General features: G+C 46.0%; 1 protein-coding gene across 1 annotated transcript in view; it reads left to right on the top strand.

The window, feature by feature from the left end:
• Positions 1-23964, top strand: part of NEXMIF (neurite extension and migration factor) — a 420137-nt gene that overhangs the window by 328285 nt on the left and 67888 nt on the right. Inside the window, exon 2 of the mRNA XM_086966730.1 lies at positions 10093-10217. Coding sequence (XP_086822856.1) covers positions 10093-10217 — 125 coding nt within the window. The remainder of the gene's footprint in view (positions 1-10092; positions 10218-23964) is intronic.

The raw sequence follows: 23964 nt of genomic DNA, 5'->3' as shown, positions 1-23964 counted from the left end.
AAATTTGTGCATCAAGGGCAGGATCAGAGAGTTCAAATGAACCTACTTCAGATGGTGGTCTAGTTCCTGGTTCTGTTTCAGGGGGCCAAATTGAGAACGGTTCTGAGCAAACTCCTTCTCCTGTTGTGGGACAGAATAGTATGATTGGGGAAATGGGAGTTGCTGATAGTACCTCTAAAGATGCATACCAATTCGTGTGTGAACCTAGAAGGAGTTGTCGTACTAGGAATGCTCCGTTAAAAATGAAAGATTTTGTGAAATATTGATGAATTTCATGTTTTATTTTTGTTGTTTTTTTGTTTTTAATGAGGGGGAGGTGTGTTGTATTCATTGGGTTTCCTTTTCACTTGTTTATCTTGGGCTTGTATTCTATGTTCTATATTCTTGTTGGGGATTCTATGGATGGGCGGTTGGGAGCCAGTGTGTGAAGATACTGTAGCATGGTGGTTGTACAAGCTGTTCTTCTACTGTACCTGGAATAAACTAAGGAAAACATTTCACGCTTCCATTTCGAGTTACTTCAATATGCCAAAAGGCAGCCTTTAGTTCTGCTTTACTTGGAAATGAGCTTGTTGCCGGGGAAGTACACAGGCAACTCAGCCCCAACTCACAAAGAATGTTTCTGACACAACTGAACCAGAGGAGCTTCTTGTTTACATCACGCTCTCTGACTTCTAACTGAGCCTGGGCATAATTAGCCAGCTCTGGTGTCACCCAGGGTCTCCTCCAATATACTCTAGCCTATAAAGTGCAATATCTTTGATGGAATGGCACCCCAGATCTATATATAAAGGGGGTAGATTGCGGGAGCCCAACCACCGATCTTAAACATTTGTTTTGACTCACCGCTAGGGGTTCCAAATTCCCATACCCCCACAGCTCTACACCATACAGGATAGAAGCACTAATTCTAGATTATTAGATCTGTAGTACAGGAGCTACGGGTTTAGTGTAAGAACATCTTTACTCCTTGAGTAGGACTCCAGAGAGTTGGGCATGCCTCACAGTCAGGCTATCTATTTGGGGCGTCCAACTGAGTTTTTTGTCGATCGGTACACCCAGATATGAAAAAATCTCAGCTTGTTCTAAAATGCCCTCCTGCGTTCTGACTTCGCCAATGGGTTTGCTAGAATTCTGGAGGACCATAAACTTAGTTTTGTCTACGTTTACAGTGAGGTCAGGGTCCGCACAGAACACCTCAAATCTTGAGAGGGCGCATTGAAGTCCCTATCTTGTTTTTGATAGAATGAGGGTGTCGTCTGCAAACATCAGGATGGGTATCCTTTTTCCTGCTAAACTCGGGCGTCAGTAGTATAGTTTTCAAAGTAATAGAAAACCCCATTTATATGGATTGAAACTAAAGTGGGCGCTAGTACGCAGCCCTGCCTTACACCCTTCTGCACCGGAAACTCAGCTGTGGTGCTGCCTGCCATGTCCCATCTAACTTGGGCATAGTTATCCGTGTAGAGTTTGATAACAAAGGCCAGGATATCCAGAGGCATGCCTAGTTTGGAAAGGGAGAGCCAAAGCTTTTGGCGAGGAACTAAATCAAAAGCAGACTTGAGGTCCACGAAGGCAGCATATATTGAACTTTTGCCCAGGGAAACAGTTCGCCAGTAAACATCGGGACACTGAGATGCATATCTATTGAAGTACATATGATTGGGTGGAGATTCTCCACCACTGAGTGTTAGCCACAATTGGACTGGCACGTTGAAATCTGACACATGGTTATTAGATCACGTGGTCGACCTATATACCTCTGAATGTGACTGTCTTTCCGGATTTCCTCAACAGACGTTGCTGTTGTTTTTCCAATACCTTGCTTTTACTGAATGACCTTGAACTCTACCTCTTCATTCAAGTTCTGTCCCACCCCAGCTGTTCTCACAGATAGTTGCCCATACTTCACAGTGGACGTTGCTTTCATCCCATCATTCCACCCCTCCCCTACTCCAGAGTGATGCCTCCACCCAACCTTGACTGTTTCTGTCAGAGAATGCCTGTCGCCTGATTCCTCTATGCCTGTTATCCTCAGCAGTTCTTCTTACATCTTCCACCCTTGCTGTACCTCGGCGCTCACCCCTGGACTATCCTGCCTTTTCTAAAGGATCACACTTAAGGCGTCCACAACGTGGCATGGGAGTAGGTGCTGTGCACATGATGAACCAATGTTTGCATTTCTAATCTCTTCTAATTCATGTGAACCTCCCACCGCTTTATAAAATCCTGTCTCTAATTTCCTTATTGCAGTTGAATTGTGACATCTCTAGTCTCCTTTAATAACAAAATGACATAGCTTCTCAAATGTATTAAGTTATTGCAGTAGTGTTGCATTGTCTTGCTGCCACTATTGAAAGCGGAAGGGAGGTCACAGAGCCTAATTACATTTACAGTTTAAGCAACAAAAATGAGATCTGTTTTTCTAAAATAAACCGGGATCAGCAGAGAGGGGATATTAATGGAAAGCACGCTATGGGCCAGATGTAGGTAGCCCTTTACCGATCGGAATCGGCCGAAAATACCGATTTTCGGCCGTTTCCGATCGGTAAAGGGCTATGGAGATGTAGGGGCACATTTTCGGTAATTTTACCGAATCGTTATTATTACCGAATCGGTAATAAGTACCGAATCGGTAATAATTACCGAATCGGTAATATTTACCGATTCGGTAAAATTACCGAAAATGCTATGTGGGTAGCCAATTTTCCATTGGCACATGGCTTACAGAATCGGTATTTTACCATGGAATACAAATCCATGGTAAAATACCGATTCCTGTGTACATGCACATCTGTGCATGTACACATGTGCCATGTGACAGACAGACGTGCCCTTAGGGCATGTCTGTGTGCCACATTGCACACATGCCCGTTTTGGGGGTGCTAGAGGGTGTCAAAGTGACACCCCCTGCACCCTTGACATATTTGGTATTTACCGATTCGGTAAATACCGAATCGGTATTTGAATTGAATCCTATGGGCTTCAAGGCCCATAGGATTCTATAGCAAATACAGATTCGGTATTTACCGAATCGGTAAATACCGAATTTTTAAGAATTCGGTAACATATCCAGATGTTGGGACCTACATCCCATTTACCGATTTTGAAATACCGAATCGGTAAAATTCGGTATTTCAAAATCGGTAAAAGGGATTTACCTACATCTGGCCCTATATGTCTTTACATGAAATATAGAACCTCTCTGCATATTTCTACACATTCAGAGCTATGGCATTTCATTAACTCTGACTCACATAAACCTGATTTGAATATATTTTTGCAACAGATTGCTGTCTTTTTTTCTAATAATAAAATGTATTTAGTTTAGTGGTACATAGTGGGCGAAGCTCTAAGCATACATTATTGATACATTTCGAATGAGATAGTACCAGTTACTTTTAAACAGCACGATAACCTGTGAGCCTGCAGACTCAATAACTAAAACTTGGCACAGGTTACCACCAAGTTCACTGAACGTAGTATGTCCACGTGTGTATGCTGTGACGACAGAGCTGCTCACCTAGGGTATCTAAGTGTCAGGGAGATGTATGGGCTGTTTTTCTATGGGGTCTGATGGTGGTGGGGGGGCAAGTCTATACCCCGGTATGTCTCCCAGCAGGACCATATTTTCCTATGTTTCTGTGGGCAGCCGTGCACCTGATAAACCGCAACTTCTGCCCCATGCATCTGTCCATAGCCGGCTTCCACCCGCCCTTTGTTGGCGGGGATGTCCTTTTCGACAGGTGGGCGAAGTCCTGTTTGGCAAGCGTGAGGCCCAAAAACAAAAGTTGCTGTTTGTAGCAGTTCCCACCAATCTCCTCCATGCTATGGAGCAAGAACAGCTTGAAGTCAAGCGGGAAGTTCAGATAGCTGTCTTTTGATGTACTTAATTTCAGATTAAAGATTCTGCTTTCATTATTCTTGTCTGCAACTATACAATTTCTTTCACATGAAGGAGTTAGACACCAAGGGTCTATTATGATGCCGGGCGAATCGCCACCGCCCACATGGCGTTGGCGATCCGCCTGACCTCATCCTCCGCCCGCCTCCCATTTTCCCCTCACCATATTATGATTGCGGGGGGTACCGCAGCGGATGGGAAGACCATCTGCCGCTTTTCCGCCCGGTCCTTGAGTCAACCAGGCGGAAAAGGGTTGAATATGGTGGCGGTGTCTGCTAGAGACCGCCATCCATATTACAGGGTCAGCGGGAAGCAGCCTTTCCGTGACGGCGTTGCTGCCACCGAAAGACATGCAGATTTTATCAGTTGGGGGCGGATGTTGGGGTGTGAGGGGAGCACATTGTGGGTACCTATGGTACCCCCCTGCATTTTCATGGACGACGTGACAGGCACCGCACGGTGCCTGCTTCATTGTGCATGCAAATGCACAAGTGCCTTTTTTGAATTGCAGTGGGTGCTGCTGACATCACCGCCCGCCGCAATGCAAAAAATGCGGAATGCGCCCGCCAGTGTGACGGGTGCATCCCAATTGCACATGCGGGACCGTCGCAAACATAGCGGGCAGTCCCATTTCCCGGGGTGATGTCCGCCCGCCATCGTAATAGACCCCCAAGTATTTAAGCAGTTTGTGGTTTTGGTTATGGAGTGACTATGTATTATAAGGAATAAAATACCCTCTGCCACATTCTAAAAAAATATTGCAAGTCACCTCAGAGTTCCATGACCTGATAATGGTACTCAACCTTCGACATTGTTCTCCTATATGGTCGTAGAACTTCTCTGTGAATTGCAGTTCCCATACTGAATAGCAGGGTGTACCTTATGCCATATGTAATGTGCTTTACTCTTCTGTAAATGTGGCTTTGGTATGTTGATGACTCAAGGCAGTGGTGCAATCAATTCTTAATGGTAAGCCTTAAAAATTGCAGTACTAAAAATGATCGCAGATAAACCATAGTTCTGTACAATTTGCAATACTAATTAAGTCACTTTTTTGGAACTCGTTCGTATCCATAAAGCCCAAGCATCTGTTTTCTTAAATAGAAAGATAAATCTGTTCTGGATGTGCTTCACAAAGCTGCAGTTAATGTAGCAGCCAATTTAATTCAAGCTTCAGTCAAACATCGATTTTGGGCATAGATTATTTTTACACCACTCTGCATTTTCAAACGCCAGTTAAAACGTTAAGACGCATTAAGTATGATTTAGCGGTTAGGTTTTCTTTTTCACCAGCTTAACGATGATGGCTTCACTAAATTGTTTCCTTTAGCAGTCTTATTTTTGCACTAGCCAGCAACATGTTTCAGACGGCCATACTAATTTCATGTAATGGCCAGTGGTATGAACGTAACCATTCACTACTGATCTGAAGCAGGTCTCAATGGATAGTCAAGTTGACCAATTAAAAATAATTCCAGTGATCTAATCACATCTTATGAGTTTTTGCATATTCACCTACATGGGCACAGTGGCGGCTCCTCCGCTAAGGCCACACTATCCGTTCTTGTCATAGGGGGGGGGAGTGCAGAAACCTCTCTGATCTCACCCCACCTGTGACGAGTTGGAAGAGAATGAAATGAAAAATCCAAGAGGTTGAAAGCTGAAGCCTGAATAGTGAGTATTGTATTTGGTGTGCAGACTTCAGCTTTCAGTTTCCCGCCTAAGTGCTTGAGGCTTGAGGGGGTAGCTGTGTTCTTCTCCGAGGGTCCCAGCACCAGCTGCTGAGGAGGTGAGTCATATTGAGATAGGCAGATGAATATAAGTAAACAAAAAAAATCTGTCAAGAATGTGTGTGTTTGAGTGAAGGTGAGTGAGAATAAGTGACAGTGTAACTGAGCGAGAATGAGTGGGCCAGTATGAAACTGTGAGTGAGTTCAAGTGAGCATGAGTGAATGACAATGAGAGAGAATGAGTGAGTTGCGTAGAATCAGTGTAAGTGAGTGACTCTAAGCGAGTATGAGTGAGTGACAGCTTGTGAGGCTACCTCCGGCCCTGGCATAATGGAGGTCATAATTGAAATATGATGTACAGATTACGAAAGGCTGGCTTTGACATATTGGAGGTAATTCTTGGCATAAGTGGCACTTGGGGTAAAATGTTGACCCAGGCACACTAGAGGTAATCCTTGACATAAGTGGCACCTATAGTAAAATGCTGGCACAGGCACTCTAGAAGTAATTCGTACTATAAGGGATAACCATGACAAAATGTTTTGGATTGCTAGACCGAACATAATTCTTGGAATAAGGGGTACCTGGCATATTGGAGGTCATGCTTGCCATGTGGCGTTTCCATGATAACATGCTGGTGTTGGCATGTTAGAAATACTCCATCACATAAGTGGCATCTATGGCAAAATGCCACTCCTGGCACACCTTAGCTAATTCTTGCCAAATGGGGCACCATTGACAGAATGCTGGTGTTGGCATACTGAAAATAATTCTTGGCAACAGGTCACAAAGTTTTGGAGGGAAGCCAACCATAACAAATTCTGGCCTTGCATACCAGATATCATTTTTGACATATGGATCACCCATTGTTCTTTGTAGAAGGGAGTACCAGTAGCATGGCAAAATACTGACTCTGTTACAGTGGAGAAATTATTGACATACAGGAGTATGAGGGCACCAACTGCACATTTTGGAAAAATGGGGTGAATTCCTGGGGAACATCTGGTTTCACTGGCTTGGACACCAATGACTTTTCAGCAAATATCTGTGAAAATTGTTTTTAAATTGTCTATTTCCATGGCTCTTAACCCTTTTTTTCCACAGTAGATCTTTATTGAAGTTTGAGAGTGTATACAGAAAGTACCAGATGATATGAGTTTACCATCCCGCAATGCAGTTATAGTGTGAACATCACACAATGTACATTATTTGTCATGGACTCACAAATGTCTCCCACAGCCAAGTAGAGTCCTACTTCTTCTGCAGTGTCCAGCATCCCACATTTTGGTGTATGGTGGTGATCATAGATAACAAGCTCTCATAATCTACATCTGTGTTTCATAGCAACCAAGACCTTGTATACATGTCCATCCTGGGTTCAACCGATAAAGTTCACATGCGAAATCAAGTTAGTGACACTGAGAAAGGGGAACATAGTGTTTCTGTTTACCTCAGTGTCCTGCAGCGTAGGGGTTGTCAGTGTGGGCCCATGCAGGGGTCAAGTGGCACATCCACAGTCGTCCTGTAAGAAAAGAGGGAGGGAGGAGCACAGGGGTCTAAAAACCATCACTCTGCCACCCACATTCTTCACATCATCCTCTGAAGTAGGGAAGACCTGGTAAATAGATCTTGGCCTCATGGCTCTCATCTGTGTATACTGCCAGATTTGAACCTTTTGAATTCTGAGGACACCCACTTAATGATTACTGGACCTCAGGGACCCTCACTGAATCATTATTGGAATCCGGGGACCCCCACTGAGTCATTATTGGAAGCTGGAGATCCCGACCTAAGCATTTTCAATGATTTGAACAGCAAAATAATACACAAAAAATGCACAATCAAGAATTCATCAAACAAATATACAAATGATGAAATATTGTCTTTAATTCTCACACAAATATTTTTTTAAATCTTAATTTTAAATTTATTGGGAAGGTTGGAGCTTTTCTAAATACAATTGATGCCAATCATTGTCCAGTGTATATTGTTACTGTTAGAAAGGCGACCTTAGGGGGGAAGGCAGGGGTTCCCTGCCAGACCACCCCGAGTCTCACCCCTCCTCTGAGAACTGGCCGAGCGCGGTCGAGAGCCCTCCGAGTGAGGTTCCTCTCTTAGGATCGTACAGGTCGAACACTACGCCACTACAGACGGACACCACAAAAAGATAGGTTCTCAAAGTCTTTATCAGTAAACTAGGCAGATTATCTTTAGCAATACAATACAAGGGGATCAAGGGATCCTCTAAGTCTTTGGTAGCTGAGGGAGTAGGGTAGTGGGACAGTCTTGGTACCAGTCGGGTACCGGGATACCCTGCGCTCAGCTCTCAATCCTCGAGCCGGGGGGTTACTTAGAGTCGGGCCGCGGCAGCGCCAGCAGGGCTCCGGAGATGTTTTCAGCGAGGTTGGGCCGCAGCAGCGCCAGCAGGGCTCCAAAGATGGTTTCAGCGAGGTTGGACCGCGGCAGCGCCAGCAGGTCTCCAAAGATGGTTTCAGCGAGGGTGGGCCGCGGCAGCGCCAGCAGGGCTCCAAAGAAGGTTTCAGTGAGGATGGGCCGCGGCAGTGCCAGCAGGGCTCCAAAGATGGTTTCAGCGAGGATGGGCTGCGGCAGCGCCAGCAGGGCTCGAAAGGTGGTTTCAGCAAGGATGGACCGCGGCAGCGCCAGCAGGTCTCCAAAGATGGTTTCAGCAAGGGTGGGCCGCGGCAGCGCCAGCAGGGCTCCAAAGATGGTTTCAGCGAGGATGGGCCGCGGCAGCTCCAGCAGGGCTCCAAAGGTGGTTTCAGCGAGGATGGACCGCGGTAGCGCCAGCAGGTCTCAAATGAGTTCTTCTCAGTGTCTCTCGACTCCAGGATACAACTCCCGACCCATTCCAGGGCTGCCCCAGATATAGGTCTGACGTCCTTTGATGTCCGGACCCTCGCACCTGGGGGCCAGAGGGGCCGGGATGAGAGCGACCAGACACTTAGCAGGGGGGTGGAACCAGCGCCCAGGGAGGCAGGAGGGCGTTCGAAACCCGGCGTCCGGGGCGGCTGGTGGCCCATCGAAACTCTTGTCCTCCGTGAGGTGCCAAGTGGCCGATTTACCACCTGGGCGGCTTTTGGTGCCTCGATGTCGGAGCTGCGTTGGGGCCGTGGCCGGGGTCGGGCCGAGGCCACGAGGCCTGGATGAGGGACGCCCAAGATGGAGTCGAGGCCTGTGAGGGTGGCCCAGGATAGGTATCGGGCCCGTAGTGTGGGCGAGTCGGAGTCGCCATGTCCTGATGGGGGGAGAGCGGGGGTCGCCCATGGTGGCGGCCCTCATGCAGGGTTGGAGAGGGTCTCTTCAGCCCGAAGGACAGGGGCGATGTAGGCCAGGGCCCGCCAGGCGGGGGGAGCGGGACCACGCCACGAGGCCGGTTCCAACAGTTACGTGCATTTGCACAGCTCCCACAAGTTAATCTGAGGATACAACTTAACTTTTAGCCTCCAATTGTATTTCCTTCAAATTTATAAAAAAGTTCCTTAAGTTTTCAATTTTACATTTTGCTTTTTTATTTATATGCACTTTATTAATCTGTTAACAGTATTTAATTTCTAAGCAGTCCTGAGTAGCGGATCACAGTTTAAGAACCATTGCTTTATTGACCCCATTTTTTTCAAAATTGTCCTGAGGGGAAAACCCCCTGGAAGCCCTGGAATCCTCATGGAAGAAGTTGGGCTCGCTCGCTTCCCTCCATCACTGGGGCAGGTTGTATGCCACACTGCTTTCAAAGATCATCAGCTGCCACTGATTGTAAGGCGCCCTTAACTACCCATCTCAGGTATTGGACATCCCCTAAGGCAAGATTTAATAAGAATAATAAACCTATATTTTTCCTGTAATAATCCAATGTTTCTTCATATGTCTAAAGTGCAAAAACTATTATGTCTCAGTTATTGTGAGAAAAAATTAGGTACTTTTACAATAACGTAGTGAAATTCACATAACACAAGTTGTAAAGGGCTCTTTAACCACTTCGGGTAACTTTTCATTGAATAAGACCGTTTTTTGTTACCTAATTTAGTGGTGCTCGTTTGAGTAACCTCAGAAGATTAAAAATTTAGCGGGTCTGTCAGAATTCTAACTTGTGACCATGAAGTCCAACATATTCCTGAAATGTACGCATTTGTCCACTGAATCACCACATCTGGCTTAATTAGAAGCTATTTTAACTGTGCAACCTTCCACTGAAACACGATCCACCAGGAACAGCAATTCTTTCAGGGATAACTTTTAATCTTCTGCTTGTATGATGTCCTGACTATGATCAGCTGCATTGACTAACGTTGAAAATATATTCATGGTAATATTCATATGTAAACGAATGGTACATATTTTTTAGCAATCGACATATTGGATTTTTTTCCTTAATCTTGCTGAATTTACACTCTGATCTTGAAGATTGTAGTACACTGACCCTTTGCGTTTGTAATCTCGCAGGTTGGACAGATGCAGCGGGGCATGGAATGAACAGCAAGAAGTTAAATTGATGGATGACCAACAAGATAAGGATGCTGTGACACCAGAGCCAAGTGCAATCCTGCTTAATGGGGTAAACGAAAATGGTAAGGTAGCCTCAAATGTAACTGACCTTTCTCTCATTGTGTGCGTCTCTGCGCATCTCCTATCTCGAGGAGTCTGGATCGCAGCTGCTATCCATGTGCATTATAGGAACTGTGAATCTGCTTTTTTGTGTCAACTCTCTAAAAGAATATCGCAAGTCACTTTAGAGTTCCATTGCCTGATAATGGACCTCGATCTTCGGCCACGCTGACCTATATGGCTGTAGAACTCGTCTGTGGATTGCAGTATCCTTATAGTGTTTGACAGGGGGTACTTTATCCCGTATGTAATGTGCCTTACTCCTCTGTAAATGTGGCTTTAGTATGTTAGTCTTAATTCCTACAATCAACAGACTTTTCATTGTATGTTAAATTTGTCGAACTAGAAATCTGTTAGAAAGGGAGCATTTCACAATTCTGGCTATGAAATTGTCTACTGAAGCAGTTGTTTCCAGAACCACCTCTTTATAGTTTCGTTGGATTGATAGATTCATTGATTGATTATGGAGTTTATAAAGCACATTATTACTCGGGAACCATATGACCTCGTGCTAGATACTAAGACAGCATTGGTGAGAGGCAAATAGCAGTTTGTTGGAGAAGAGAAGAGATGAGTTTTTAACAGCTTTCTAAGTTGAAGCAGAGTCTCGGCTAAATGAAAGGCTTATATGAATAGTAGGTGTTACTGGATACTTCCGCTGTGCCGGAATCTGGGCACTAGAGAGCATCAAGCTGCCCTAAGGACACTAAGAACTGACACTAGCTAGCCGCTGATATTTGCTCTCACCCGTTTCCTTGTGGCACTTTGAAGATTTAGGCAAACAAGCACTGAAAATGCAATATGTCTTGCCTTTGATTAGGTTAAAGCTATTTGCTTTGCTAATGGTATTGTATAAAAAAGCAAATGGCTTTAACTTAATTAAAGGCAAGATCTATTGCATTTTTAATGGCTATACCATATCACAACACACCATACTATTCAATGATAGGCCATACTATAGGTGAACAACCTTTACAACGAAACTTTTACAACGCACTACCATTACAACGCAGGCATTACAACGCAAACCATTACAACGCATTGCACTGGGGGGCGCTCTAGGATAGGGAATAAGTTTAATTTTCTATCCAACACCTTCCCTAGTGTCCACGGGGACTCGAGTTGGAATAGAAAATTAAACTTTTCACTATACAGCACCCCAAAGCACTATGCGTTGTAAAGGTATGCAATGTAAAAACCGTGTTGTAAAAGCATGCGTGGTAAAAGCATGCGTTGTAACTTCATACATCCATGAGACCAGATCATGCTATTCCGACTCATAATATATCATGCATTACAACAGAATGACAGGCCATACCATACTGTGCAATGACAGGATATACCATATGATAATATATGGCAAACCGTACCATGCCATATGATACAATGACAGACTGTACCACACTATATTATAACATGACATGCCATACCATATCATACAATGACAGGCCATACCATACATTGATAGGCCGTGCTGTACCGTACTATACAATACCATACACTGACACGCAATACCATACCAAACCATATTATACAATGATAGGCCATACCATCCGATACAATGACAGGCCACACAATAGCATACATACCATACAATGACAGGCAATACCATACAGACTATAGAATGCCATACCATATTATACAGTGACAAGCCATAACATACCATACCCTGCTTTACAATGACAGGCCAAGCCATACCAGGGCTCAAAAAATCTACTCACTATGGCGTGTCAGATTTTATCAGGTCGAGCGAGTTGACAAACAACAGGCGGTCTGTCAAGTCACAAAATGAAGGAGCATAAAGATGACTTTAAATCTTGTTTTTTTATCTTGTCGGATTTGTTCTGTGTTCAGAGACAGAGGTCAGAAGTCAGTCTGCAATTACTTTTCCTTCACAGACTGCAGAATTCCAGGATTTTGTATAGTGAACTGTCTAACCTGCTGTACGAAGTGTGAAATGAAAGACTGTAGGGTATCACGTTTTTCCTTACAGCTTTAAATTGCTAATAAGTCGACTGTACAAACATTTCAACATATATTTCATTAGTTTGAAAGCCCATTTGTTGTACTTCTGAGTAATGCACTCATCACAGCCTTAGATTCAGTTTGGAAAAGTGCCAGCCTCTAACACTGGCTCTTAACCCTACAAAGGCAAACAATATAAAGTAGATAAAGAATCAAACAACTAGGGATATAAAATTCCCAGGCAATCGTCCTAAAGGCTACCAATGCCAGTTCAACCAGGATGCTATCAAATCGAGCGTATATATTCCCACCAATAGTGTTCTTTCGAAAGCGTAAGCAACAGAGCTGACCATTTTTTAGGTCTCGTGGCGTAACAGCGCGTCAGCGCTGTGTCCGCCAGGAGATCTTTTGTCACTGGGTCTGCTTCCCAGGAGACAGCACCTGGCCGCGCGCATTGCCTCTTCAAGGAGGCGATCTGAGCGGGCCACGCGCTCGCGAACGCGCTCAGCTGCTGTCTCCTGGGAAGCTTCAAACACGCATGCGCATACACGCAGACACACACACACACACGCATGCGCATACACACACACACATCCACCTCGTGTCTCCACCCGAGTCCTTCCTTCGAAAACAGAGCCACCAATACGAGAGCCGACCCTCGCCCCCCGCGACAGATGCGCACCTCTCAAAAACTCTCCCGCAAACGGGCCCCTTATGCCGTTGCTACTCCGCTAATCTTGTGGGAAATGACTAACACACTTCTTCTCCCTTCCGCCACAGCCCTGCTCAGCCTTTGCTAGGCCCCCCTTTCTTTTAAAATTTTACCAGCATTACCCACTCTGCGCGCTTCCCGTTCTTCGCCTGTTCCTTTGCCCCATCAGCTAGCAGGACCCATGCTAATGCCACGAAGCCGATCCCCCCTCTTCCTGCACATCACTCTCCACCACTTGGCCTCCGCAACTCCCTCCCCCTGCATAACAAAGGTAATTTTGAAAGATAAAGCCACCAATAGCGTAATTCAACCCCCCCCCCGCCGAAGCCAGTGTTGATGCACCATTGTGCAGCTCTGCGATCACCCGACAGCGCTTAACCCCCTGCAGCTGCCCGTCTATCTCCCCCCCTGGACCCAACCCCCAATAGCGCCATGTCTACCCCCCACCGTCCTGGGCAAGCAATCCAAGGAAGCCCCTTTCTGCCGTCGACAGTCATAATGCATGCAGTGATCAACCATTTTCATGTCCCTTCCGCAGCAGCCCTGCTCAGCGCTCGCTATGCCACCCCACTCTTCACCTCGCTGATGTTCTTCAATTGCCCACTATCCCGGCACTCTCGCCCCCCTTCGCATGCTGCCCAGTGCCTCGCCCTCACCCGCTCTCTCCTTTGCCCACTATACTGCACCCACCCCAGACCCACCCCTCCCCCACCTCGCCTCACACTCTGTCTACGCCGCACCTCTTCTCCTGACAATTCCCCCGAGCGCCCATGCACGCACGCACATACATAGACACACACCCCCGGACACATACACACACGCGCACATACACAAACACACACACACGCGCGCACACACACACACACACACACACACACACGAGCGCACCCCCCCTGCCGCCCCCCTACAAGAAAGGGCACTTACCGCCACTCCGGAGATCTGCAGCCTCCGCGGGGCTCTCCCTCGGGCATGGGAGCCCAGCGTCACCACTGCTCCTCGGGCCAGGCACTCGTGGGTGCGGGCTTCGCGCACAAGACGGAAGTCCCGCCCCCACCATAGCTTTCGTTTTCAGTAGTGCGCACGCCGTAGCGTCCTCCTCCGTGTCAGCAACTCGGGGCTTCTCCCGTCTCGTTCCGCCGTCCTCTCTGTCCAGATAGGAGCTCAGATGCAAACTCAGAACAGCTTGTGGCCCCTCGGAGCTTGGTGCCTTGCTGTGACACAACGGCGCTCATTACCGGCATCCACAGACACCTCCTGCTCCACTCGCAGACAAAATACGGAATTGGGCGAAAATGACCATGGCCGGCTCGATTCCTCACAGCAAAAACTCCGTGACCGCAGTAAGAACTCAGGATTTTACTGGCACTTTAAGAAGGCTATTTCAAGCGCTTCCTTTGCAGAAAATGTTAGTTCCCTATTCATTCCTGCTATTGATATTGCATTTTTAACAAATAGAATGGTTTCAGTTCCCCAAACTTGAACATTGCATTTAAGGGCCTTGGCCTAATCTATTGTGAAAGGGAGTGGATCTAACTGCATGCATGTAGTATATATTGGGGACTGAACCACTTACTGTAGTACGGGCACCGCTTTAAATTGGCATTTCTATTTCTGTCAGGATGTCTTCAGGTTTGTGTCTCACTTGTGCTATAATCTGTCCTCTGCTGGTCCGCTGATTGTATTCCCTGTGTCCGACCCCTGTTGTGTCTCTATTCGGAGTGTCTACTCTCTGCCAGTCTGTATACCAAGATGTCCCTGTCTCTTCTTCGTCACTTTTACCATGTGTGTCCCATGTCGCATTGTGTTCTCTTCTGCACCACGGTATGATCTCCCTCTCTCTGACCCCTTCTGTCTCTTTGCATCTATTGTAGGTCTCCTGGTGTAGCTGTACTTTTGGACGCCCCACACACACCCACACAACTACACACGCTCAACAACACACACACACACACAACAACACACACCACCACAAACACAACACACACAACCACACACACTCAACTACACACACAACCACAACAACACACATAACCACACACACAACCACACACACACACACCACATACAGCCGCACACAGAACCACATCGTCAGTGCACACTTTCACCAACCACAGACACCATCAGTCATCAGTGCACGCTTTCACCGGGCACAAACACCACCAGCGCACAATTTCACCAAGCACACACACATACCACCAGCCGTCAATGCACGCATTCATCAGACACATGCCACCAGCCACAAGTGCACTCTTTTACCATGCACACACACCACCAGCCGTCAGTGCACGCTTCCACCAGGCACACAGAACTTTACCAAGACTCAAGTTTAAACAACTGACAAATGAATGGTGCCTTAGGCGATGTTCGCAAATAATCCTCGCAGCATACTTAACTAGGGGTATATTTGCAAAGAGTTCATGCATCGCAGCAAACGAACATGCTGCACTGCCTTGGCACTGCATCAGCCCTGTGCGTCAGGTGCATCATCACAGCTGTGTGAATAATAACAGCTGTGAGCCCATGCGTGAGGTGCATCATCAGAGCTGTGTGAATAATAACAGCTGTGAGCCCGTGGCTGAGGTGCATCATCAGAGCTGTGTGAATAATAACAGCTGTGAGCTCATGCGTGAGGTGCATCATCAGAGCTGTGTGAATAATAACAGCTGTGAGCCCGTGGCTGAGATGCATCATCAGAGCTGTGTGAATAATAACTGCGTCAGCCCCGTGTGTGAGGTGCATCATCAGACCTGTGTGAATAATAACAGCTGTGAGCCCGTGCCTGAGGTGCATCATCAGAGCTTTGTGAATAATAACTGCGTCAGCCCCGTGCGTGAGTTGCATCATTAGAGCTGTGTGAATAATAACAGATGTGAACCCGTCCATAAGGTGCATCATCAGAGCTTTGTGAATAATAACTGCGTCAGCCCCGTGCGTGAGGTGCATCATTAGAGCTGTGTTAATAATAACAGCTGTGAGCCCGTGCCTAAGGTGCATCATCAGAGCTGTGTGAATAATGACAGCTGCGAGCCCGTGCCGGAGGTGCATCATCAGAGCTGTGTGAATAATAACAGCTGTGAGCCCGTGCCTGAGGTGCATCATCAGAGCTGTGTGAATAATAACTGCATCAGCCCCGTGCGTGAGGTGCATCATCAGACCTGTGTGAATAATAACAGCTGTGAGCCCGTGCCTGAGGTGCATCATCAGAGCTTTGTGAATAATAACTGCGTCAGCCCTGTGGTGAGGTACATCATTAGAGCTGTGTGAATAATAACAGCTGTGAGCAACAACATACTCTTGCACACACTGAAACTGCTCACCAATTCAAAGTTTGCTAAAAAGTTTATGCAACGCATTGTCATACACAATGCCAATAACTCAAACTTTAATGCTGCAAGACCTATTGCATTGCAAAAGCTTGTTATGCCTAGAGGCAGAGTACTGTTTACAAAGATATACCTATGTACTTAAGTCACACTTCTGCTTTGACGCAAACAACATGACTTCACTAGGGGGCAAGCCTTGAAATGCAGCCTCCCATAAGGTATTGGGCTGTAACGCAATCTGCGGGCCGCTTATGGCCTTATTCGTAGGGTGATTAAACTATCGCTGGACTCACCTGTGCCCATCTTCACGCTGCGCCTGGGTCCGGATAATAGGAGCCATGGCTGCCGATGTTGATTTCCTACACTGCCACGGTCTTTGTAGAATCACAAGAGGCAAACAGGGGCCTACGCAGAAGCTGCCCCTATAATCCCTGTCTTAACATCTGCGTTTCCAGAACCCGACAGGGGTTTAAGTGGAACTATACAAACGGAATGGTGGATTGAGAAGAGACTCTAGTCCCACATCTAAGTTATATCGGTTCAGGCTCAACTTTGCGATTAATTATATGTTCGCCCCTCCACCCCCACTCCATACTGAGAGATGTCTCATATTTTATGGATCTGATGCGAGGTGGTGCCAGGCTTTCTGTTGGCAAATGTGTGTCTTTTCTACGTTTGCAGTGAATTCTTTGTGTCTCACGGAAATGCGTACAGAAAGAATAGTACAAGAAAATTGCTCACAACCTTCTAAACCATTGATTAAACATGGCCATGGGAACAAGCTGTCGGCGTTGTGTGAAAAACATAGTGCATCCCAGCTAATGAAGGAGAGTGTGTAATGCTGCAAGTGAGAGATACAATCCCGGTGGGCGGGGCTAAAAGGAGACAAGGCGGCAACAAGGAGGGACTAAGAAGCCTCCTTTTCAATCTTGAGCCTGCGTTTTGCATGCAGGATGATGCCAGCGAATGAGGAAGATGGGCGGGGCTTTAACTCCGCCTCCGAGAGCTTTGGAATCTGTATTGATTCCAAGAAGCTCTCATACGACGAAAGTAGCGCATGCACGCTGCTTTTGCCAGCGATATCTAAAAATATGTGCCTTGCTTGAGAAGCAATCAAGTGTCAAAGGGTTGATGCGTGACGTATGATTCACACACCCCGCACTAACTCTCTTCGCTGGAGTCCTGCTGCCTAAAACCTGATTGGCACTGCCCACTTTTGAATCTCATTTTTATCCATCTTATTTACACCTTTAGCTTTATAGCACCAAGGGCAACTGATGCATGTACGGTTGCATTGACTAAAGACAACTGCAACAAAAATGTTCTTGGGAACTTTGCTTTGTGTGTTTTAACTAATAAAGCGTGTTTTATCTATGCATTGTATGATTCTTTTATGCGCTTTTGTGGCTATAAAGCCAAAATATAGATCTTTTAACTGAATGGCGATAGGAAGATCATTCCAGACTCTGGCCATTAGATAAGCAAAAGATCTGTCACCCATTCTCGTTTTGCGAATCTTGAGTATTTGCACATATTTGGCAGATGAGGAGCAGAGCAACCTGGAAGAGGAAGCAGAAACGTTCACAGGACAATAGCAAAGACAGAGAGGTTTGAAAAGACAGCGCTGACTAATCGGCAACCAATGCAAATCCTTTAGCTATGAGGACGTTCTGGATCTTTGCTTACATCTTAAAATCAGGTGTGGAACAGAATGTTGTAGTTTACAGGCATTATAAAAGTGAGGAGTGGCTAATTACGGGGTGACCTTTCCAGTTTGAGCGCTTAAATCAAGATTGGGAATTTTAAACTAATTAAGAAATGACATCCAGATCAAATAAAAAAATATCGGTAGGGTGTTTCACAATAGAGCACTCACTAAGTAAAATTTAGCTAAAAAAGCTTCAGAAGAGGTTTTTTGGGAGAAGACATATTCGAGCAGGGAGTCTGATACCATGGAAAATTGTGGCTAGGGCTGGCTGGACTGGCGAACAATAGACGCCCTGGCAAAAATGTTCCAACCAGCCCCTCCAACTCAATCCCTATCGCTCATTGCATCCCCCCCACCCCTCTCTCCTCTCCGCCATGTCCTTCTCCCCTCTCCTCTCTCTTTTCTCCCTCTCTTGCTGGGGCGTTATTAAGATCTTAAAAAGAATTCTCCGCTATCTCTCCTTCCAGGCGCGCAAACAGATTGCATTTGCTCTTGTTAGCTCCAGGCTTGATTATTGTAACTCTCTCTATGTGGAGTCCAACAAGGGCCTTATCCATCGATTGCAAACTGTACAGAACGCATAGCATCATCTGCCACCATTGCTAGGAGAAACCTTCACTGGCTCCCTGTCCAGTTTAGAATCTCCTTTAAGCTCCTATGTCTCACATATAGAGCACTTGCGGCTGGCCCTGCAGACGCACTTGGTACCCTGCTCACCCGCTATGTACCCACAAGATGCCTACGATCGGCCGGGTTACATCAACTGGTAATGCCCCGCGCTAGGTTGACCAGATGGGGAGCGAGAGCTTTTTCTGTTGCCGCTCCTCAGCTCTGGAATTCTCTTCCGATGGAGATCAAAACCTTACCCTCCATCGACCTGTTTAAAAAAGCCCTCAAAACCTGGTACTTCATCAGAGCCTACCAATGAGATACTGCTGTCTGACCTGGCTAGTTTCTTTATTTGATTTAGGCGCCTTGACGCCCATTGGGCTAAGTTAGCGCATTATAAGATATAATTCATTCATTCTCTAACATGGTTTGCTTTACATGAAAAAAGCAGCGCTAAGTGAACCAAACTCAGCATGAATTATCACTTAAACATTGACCGTCAGAAATTCAGTTGTTTTCCCCAAATATCAGGTTTTTTAGTTTAAAAAAACCTGCACATTCTGCTGACAGACAGGTTTTGTATTTTGGGACAGAAACTCTATTCCTTCAAACAAAAGCCTATCATCGGTTTATTTTTTCTAAAGCACTATGTTTTCCCTAAAAAAGACAGTATTTAATTGTTATTAAATCCATTTTTCCAAGCTCAGCTTGCCATTTTCATGAAGCACTCATATTTACTACTAAAACACTTTGATTCTGCCTTTCACTCCTACGAGACAGTATATTTACATAATATTCAAGGAATTTCTACTGTAAGATGCCTGCTACGAATAGAACATTGAGCTTTTAAATTATCAGCACTGGCCACTTTGGGGGGAAACTTCTCAGTTTTAATCCTGTTGCTCGGTAATTATTCTATAGAATTTCCAGATCTTCCCTGGTTCTCCAACACCTAGTGGTGTTAGTGCATAGGAAAGGAGTAAGCTCCTACCTTAATCACCATTTTGAAAGTTAACGGTATAGTCTTGCCCCTACATACTGAGCATGTGAAAGCAGTAAATACTTCTGTTTTTATTTGCTTTACTATTGATTTTGTTGCAATAAATAGGGCTTTGAGTTTTTCTATTAATGGTACTTATCATTTTATGGGGAAACTGCCGGGTTTTAATCTTTTTGGGTGTAATTACTCTATAGAATCTTCGGAGCTTCCCCGTCTGCCCACACCAATTCTTGTTGGTGCAGGAGAATGCGTTTGCTCTTACCTTAACTGCTATTTTGCAAGTTAGCAGTCTGACATTTTTCATGAATACTCAGCATGTGCAAGCAGGCCAAATATTCAATATGTGGGTAATCTGCAACCCTGCACCAGTGGTGTGCTAAAGGCCCGCCTCTATGTGCCCGTCTGTGCAGAGTTGGTGGAAGAGGCTTGAATTGCTGTCAGTTCTCCAGTGGCCAGGTGGATCCGGAGTAAATGTTGCACCAGAAAGAACTTTTAAGCTCTGCTCATGCTTCTACCACTTTTGCCATTGCTTTGAAAGTACACTTATGAATAACAGGTATATACTTCTAATTAGGGAGTGATCCTTGTAAAGTAAATGAATGGTTTGTGCATGGCAAACCCGGGCGTGGGAAACATCCTTTACCACGCAACCATTACAACGCGTAATGGTTACATCGTGGTTTTCACAGCGCAAGTCGTTACATCGACTTGCACTGGAGGGCGCTCTAAACTAAGGAATAGTGTGAATTACTATTCCAACACCTTCCCTACTGTACGTAGACTGGAGTTGGAATAGTAATTTACACTATTTCTAAGTCCAGGGCCCTCCAATGCAAGTCTATGTAAGAACTTGCCTTATCAAAACCGCGATGTGAAATACCGCATTGTGATGGTACGCGTGGTATCCTCATACATTCCCGGGCGTGAATGGCCTAACGACCCGGCAGAACTAACCGAATAAGCAAGATGCTAAGCAGTTGAGTATTTAAACAACTCTGGTTGATGCTTATTTCCTTTTAGCAGGCCTAGTCAGTGTTCGGTCTCTTACTGTTCATATCACAGATTCCCTCCTCTCTAACAACTGGGACTTCTTGTTATTTCTGGAGCCTTGATTACATGATAAATCTGCTCCTGATTTTGTGGCAGTTATTATGCTGCCTATACAATTCATAATGCTAGCAGAGAGGAGAATAGCGATTTTCTTTTCGAGAACAGTTTCCTTGCTCAGTTGTGCCTATACACATGTTGGGTTCTGTCGAAGAACTCATTTGTAGAAATTCACAACCAATTTATTATTTACTCTTACATCATCCACCCAACCAGGATATTAATTAATTGCTTGAGTTATTGGAAAACTCTTGCCTATATTTTAAAAATGTGGCCATGGTGATTTTAATTTACAAAATAATTAGGGTAAAGACCATTAAGCATTGCAGTTAAATGACTCTGAGTTTAGTTGGTATGCAATAGATCATTCACCACCCTCATAATGCTACAGGCCATACAGGAGACCGTATGTGGACTGAGAGCATATCAACTACAACTGATGAGAGAATATTCCTACCCTGGTCTAACTTCAAGCTAATTAAATTCAAGTTTGTGATTGGGTCAAGTAAGGTAGCTTTGGCCCCTAAACCTTGCTTATCCTAACCCGCGGGAAGAATCAACCGTTGGAACCAAATTAATTATCCTGGCACGCCTAATACTGTAAATTCAGCCTTAGAAGGAACACTGCATGATTTCCCTAAATATCCTAATGTGGAGAGGAATTGGTCAACGTTGTCAACCAATTTATTCCCTGTTCCTTGAGGAATTACAGTAAACCCGGGTCTCCATTCCCATGGTTCGGCGAGAAGATGAGGAAAGTAAGGTTCAGGGTTTGTCAGCTAGAAAGGAAATTACATTTATCGTGTTGTGAGAATGCTCTTCAGCAATAAGCAGCAATTATCTATACTACTATTATAAAGAGAGAACACACACCTTTGAGCCAGGTAAACTCGGGAACCACAGCGCCAATCCACACACCCGATACATTGTAGAAATTGTCAGGTTGTGCAGATGGACATAGGCGATAAAAAAAAAAAAAAACGTAAATTAAAAAATATAACTTAAAAAAAAAAGTAGTGCCCTGAAAGTAGTGCCGGCCGCGACGCTGTGCTGGCCGGGACGTAGCGCTGGCGGCGACGTGCGTGATGATGAGCGGCGGAGAAGTGAGGAGCGCGGGGAGAAGCGGCAGCTCAGGTGCGTCATGAGGAGCGGCGGACATGGAGCTATGGTGAAGTGAGGAGCGCGGGAAGGAAGCGGCAGCTCAGGTAAGGTAAATGCACATTGGAGTCAGGGCGGGAGGGAGTCGGGGTGGGAGGGGGCGGGAGGGAGTCGGGGTGGGAGGGGGCGGGAGGGAGTCGGGGTGGGAGGGTGCGGGAGGGAGTCAGGGCGGGTGGGGGCGAGAGGGAGTCGGGCGGGAGGGGGTCGGAGCGGGTGTGCACAGAGGGACGGGCGGGTGGAGTCGGGGCGGGAGTCGAGGAGGGAGGGGGTTGGGAGCGGGTGTGCACAGAGGGACGGGCACAAAAGCATCAAATGCTGCCCCCAGCCCTTTTCTGCCCCAGGCAACGCTGGGGCGGGCTGCTAGTAACTGTATAAGCAAGGCATTTTCAATGCTAAATCTTTATATTTCTGTGACAAGACGAGCACCTCCTAAAATCCAGCAAAAGATCTGTTTAATTCTCTTCATGCACTCGTTATGCCTCAGTGTGCAATAATGAAAATAATGAAAAACCACGCTTTTAATAATGTGTTGTCTAGCTTTTTCATATCAAAGATTTTAAAAAATCTGTCCAGGGTTTAAAAATTAAAGGAATGTCACCAGACATAACACAGTATACTCAGATGAACTGTACTCTGATCACTTCCCAGGCTCCGTTAAGTTTCCGGATTCGATGAAAATTCAAGCCCTGCTGGATAAGGCCAAATCATGTTCCCCAGACCAGGCTGTCTAGTCAGATTCCTTAAAGACCTAATGGACCTTTTACTGACAGCAGCTGTGAAAATGGTATTAATATATGACTTTGTACTGGTCAAGCGCGACCAGATGTCCCAGATTGGCGCAATAGGTTTCGCGATCAATCAATCAGAGTTTGTAAAGATCAGCTACTCACCAATGAGGGTCTCAAGGCTCTGAGAGGGGCATGGGGGGCTGCTGATCCGTCTGGGCACTGGACAGCAGGAGGGAGGAGAATTGGTGGGAGAAAGAAGAGGGCCTGGAATCAGAGATAGATACAGAAGTAGAGAGGGACACAGGGAAAGAGAGTGTCTGCGCGAGGGAGGGAAAGTGGAAGAGTGAGTGTGAATGAGGGAGAGAATTGAAGATAGTTTTGTAGAGAGAGTGGGAGAGAGTTGAGAGAGGTGAAGAGAGAGGGAGAGTGTGTGAGAGGGGCAGGGGGAGTGGAAGAGAGAGTCTGAGGGAGGAAGGGAGAATGGAAGCGAGTGTTAGAAAGAGAGATAAAGTGGGTCAGTGCCGGAGACATTAGTGCATTGTTATCCTGGGCATAGTGTAGCTCAAGGACATGTGCTTTTACAGCAGGAAGGTTTTCTTGATAACGGGGTGTGAAGTTGTTCCCTGCTCATGTCTTTGTGCTCAGCGACTCTTCTATGGAAAAGTTAGAAGCGCTGTAATGCCGCAGTGCGAGTCCAAGAGCTCTGCTTACAAGTGGAAGGGTCGCTCTGAAAGCTGCTACCATCGGGCCGACACAACCTCTGCATGTCTTGAGATGTGAGGAAGAGGCTGACCAGTCTCTGCAGTGTGCTCTGTCTCCTTCAGCTGCACAGTGTGACTTGTCCAGAATAACAATGCGCTGTGTCCCCGTCACCTACCATTCAAATACTCGGTAGCGGTTTCACACAATTATGATCACAACATCTAACATTCAGAGCTGTTGCTTTCTGCAAAGTTGTGCGTTGCAATGTGATCTTTTTACTGCGATGGGACTGCTGTACTAACGGGCTGCAGTGCAAAGTGCCCATTTGGTTCTATTAGAAGAATTATTGCCGCATGTTTATATATGAGACTGGATTTCCTCTGCGAATCCCTTTGAATGGCTATGAATGCATTAATCGGGGCCGGTGTGGGACAGCAGACCTCCGGCCACTCCATGCACATTCACAACACCCTGTGATTGCATCCCTGGCCCTTAAATGAGCTTCAATGAAATTAGAAGAATGGGACATCGGAAGCATGTATCCGTCCCCTGGACCATGATGTGCTCCCCTGACATTCGCTGCCCACACCTGGAAGCGGGCCTCACATGTCACTTTCACTCTGAGAATAGACACCACCCTGTGCAGGGTGTCAGCATCAATGGCCTGCAACAGTAGTGTTGGTCACAAACCATTGACA

This window comes from Lissotriton vulgaris, chromosome 4_1, assembly GCF_964263255.1.
Source record: "Lissotriton vulgaris chromosome 4_1, aLisVul1.2, whole genome shotgun sequence".
NCBI lineage: Eukaryota > Metazoa > Chordata > Amphibia > Caudata > Salamandridae > Lissotriton > Lissotriton vulgaris.
The sequence above is the reverse complement of the archived record's forward strand: the minus strand, read 5'-3'. Positions and strand labels throughout refer to the sequence as shown.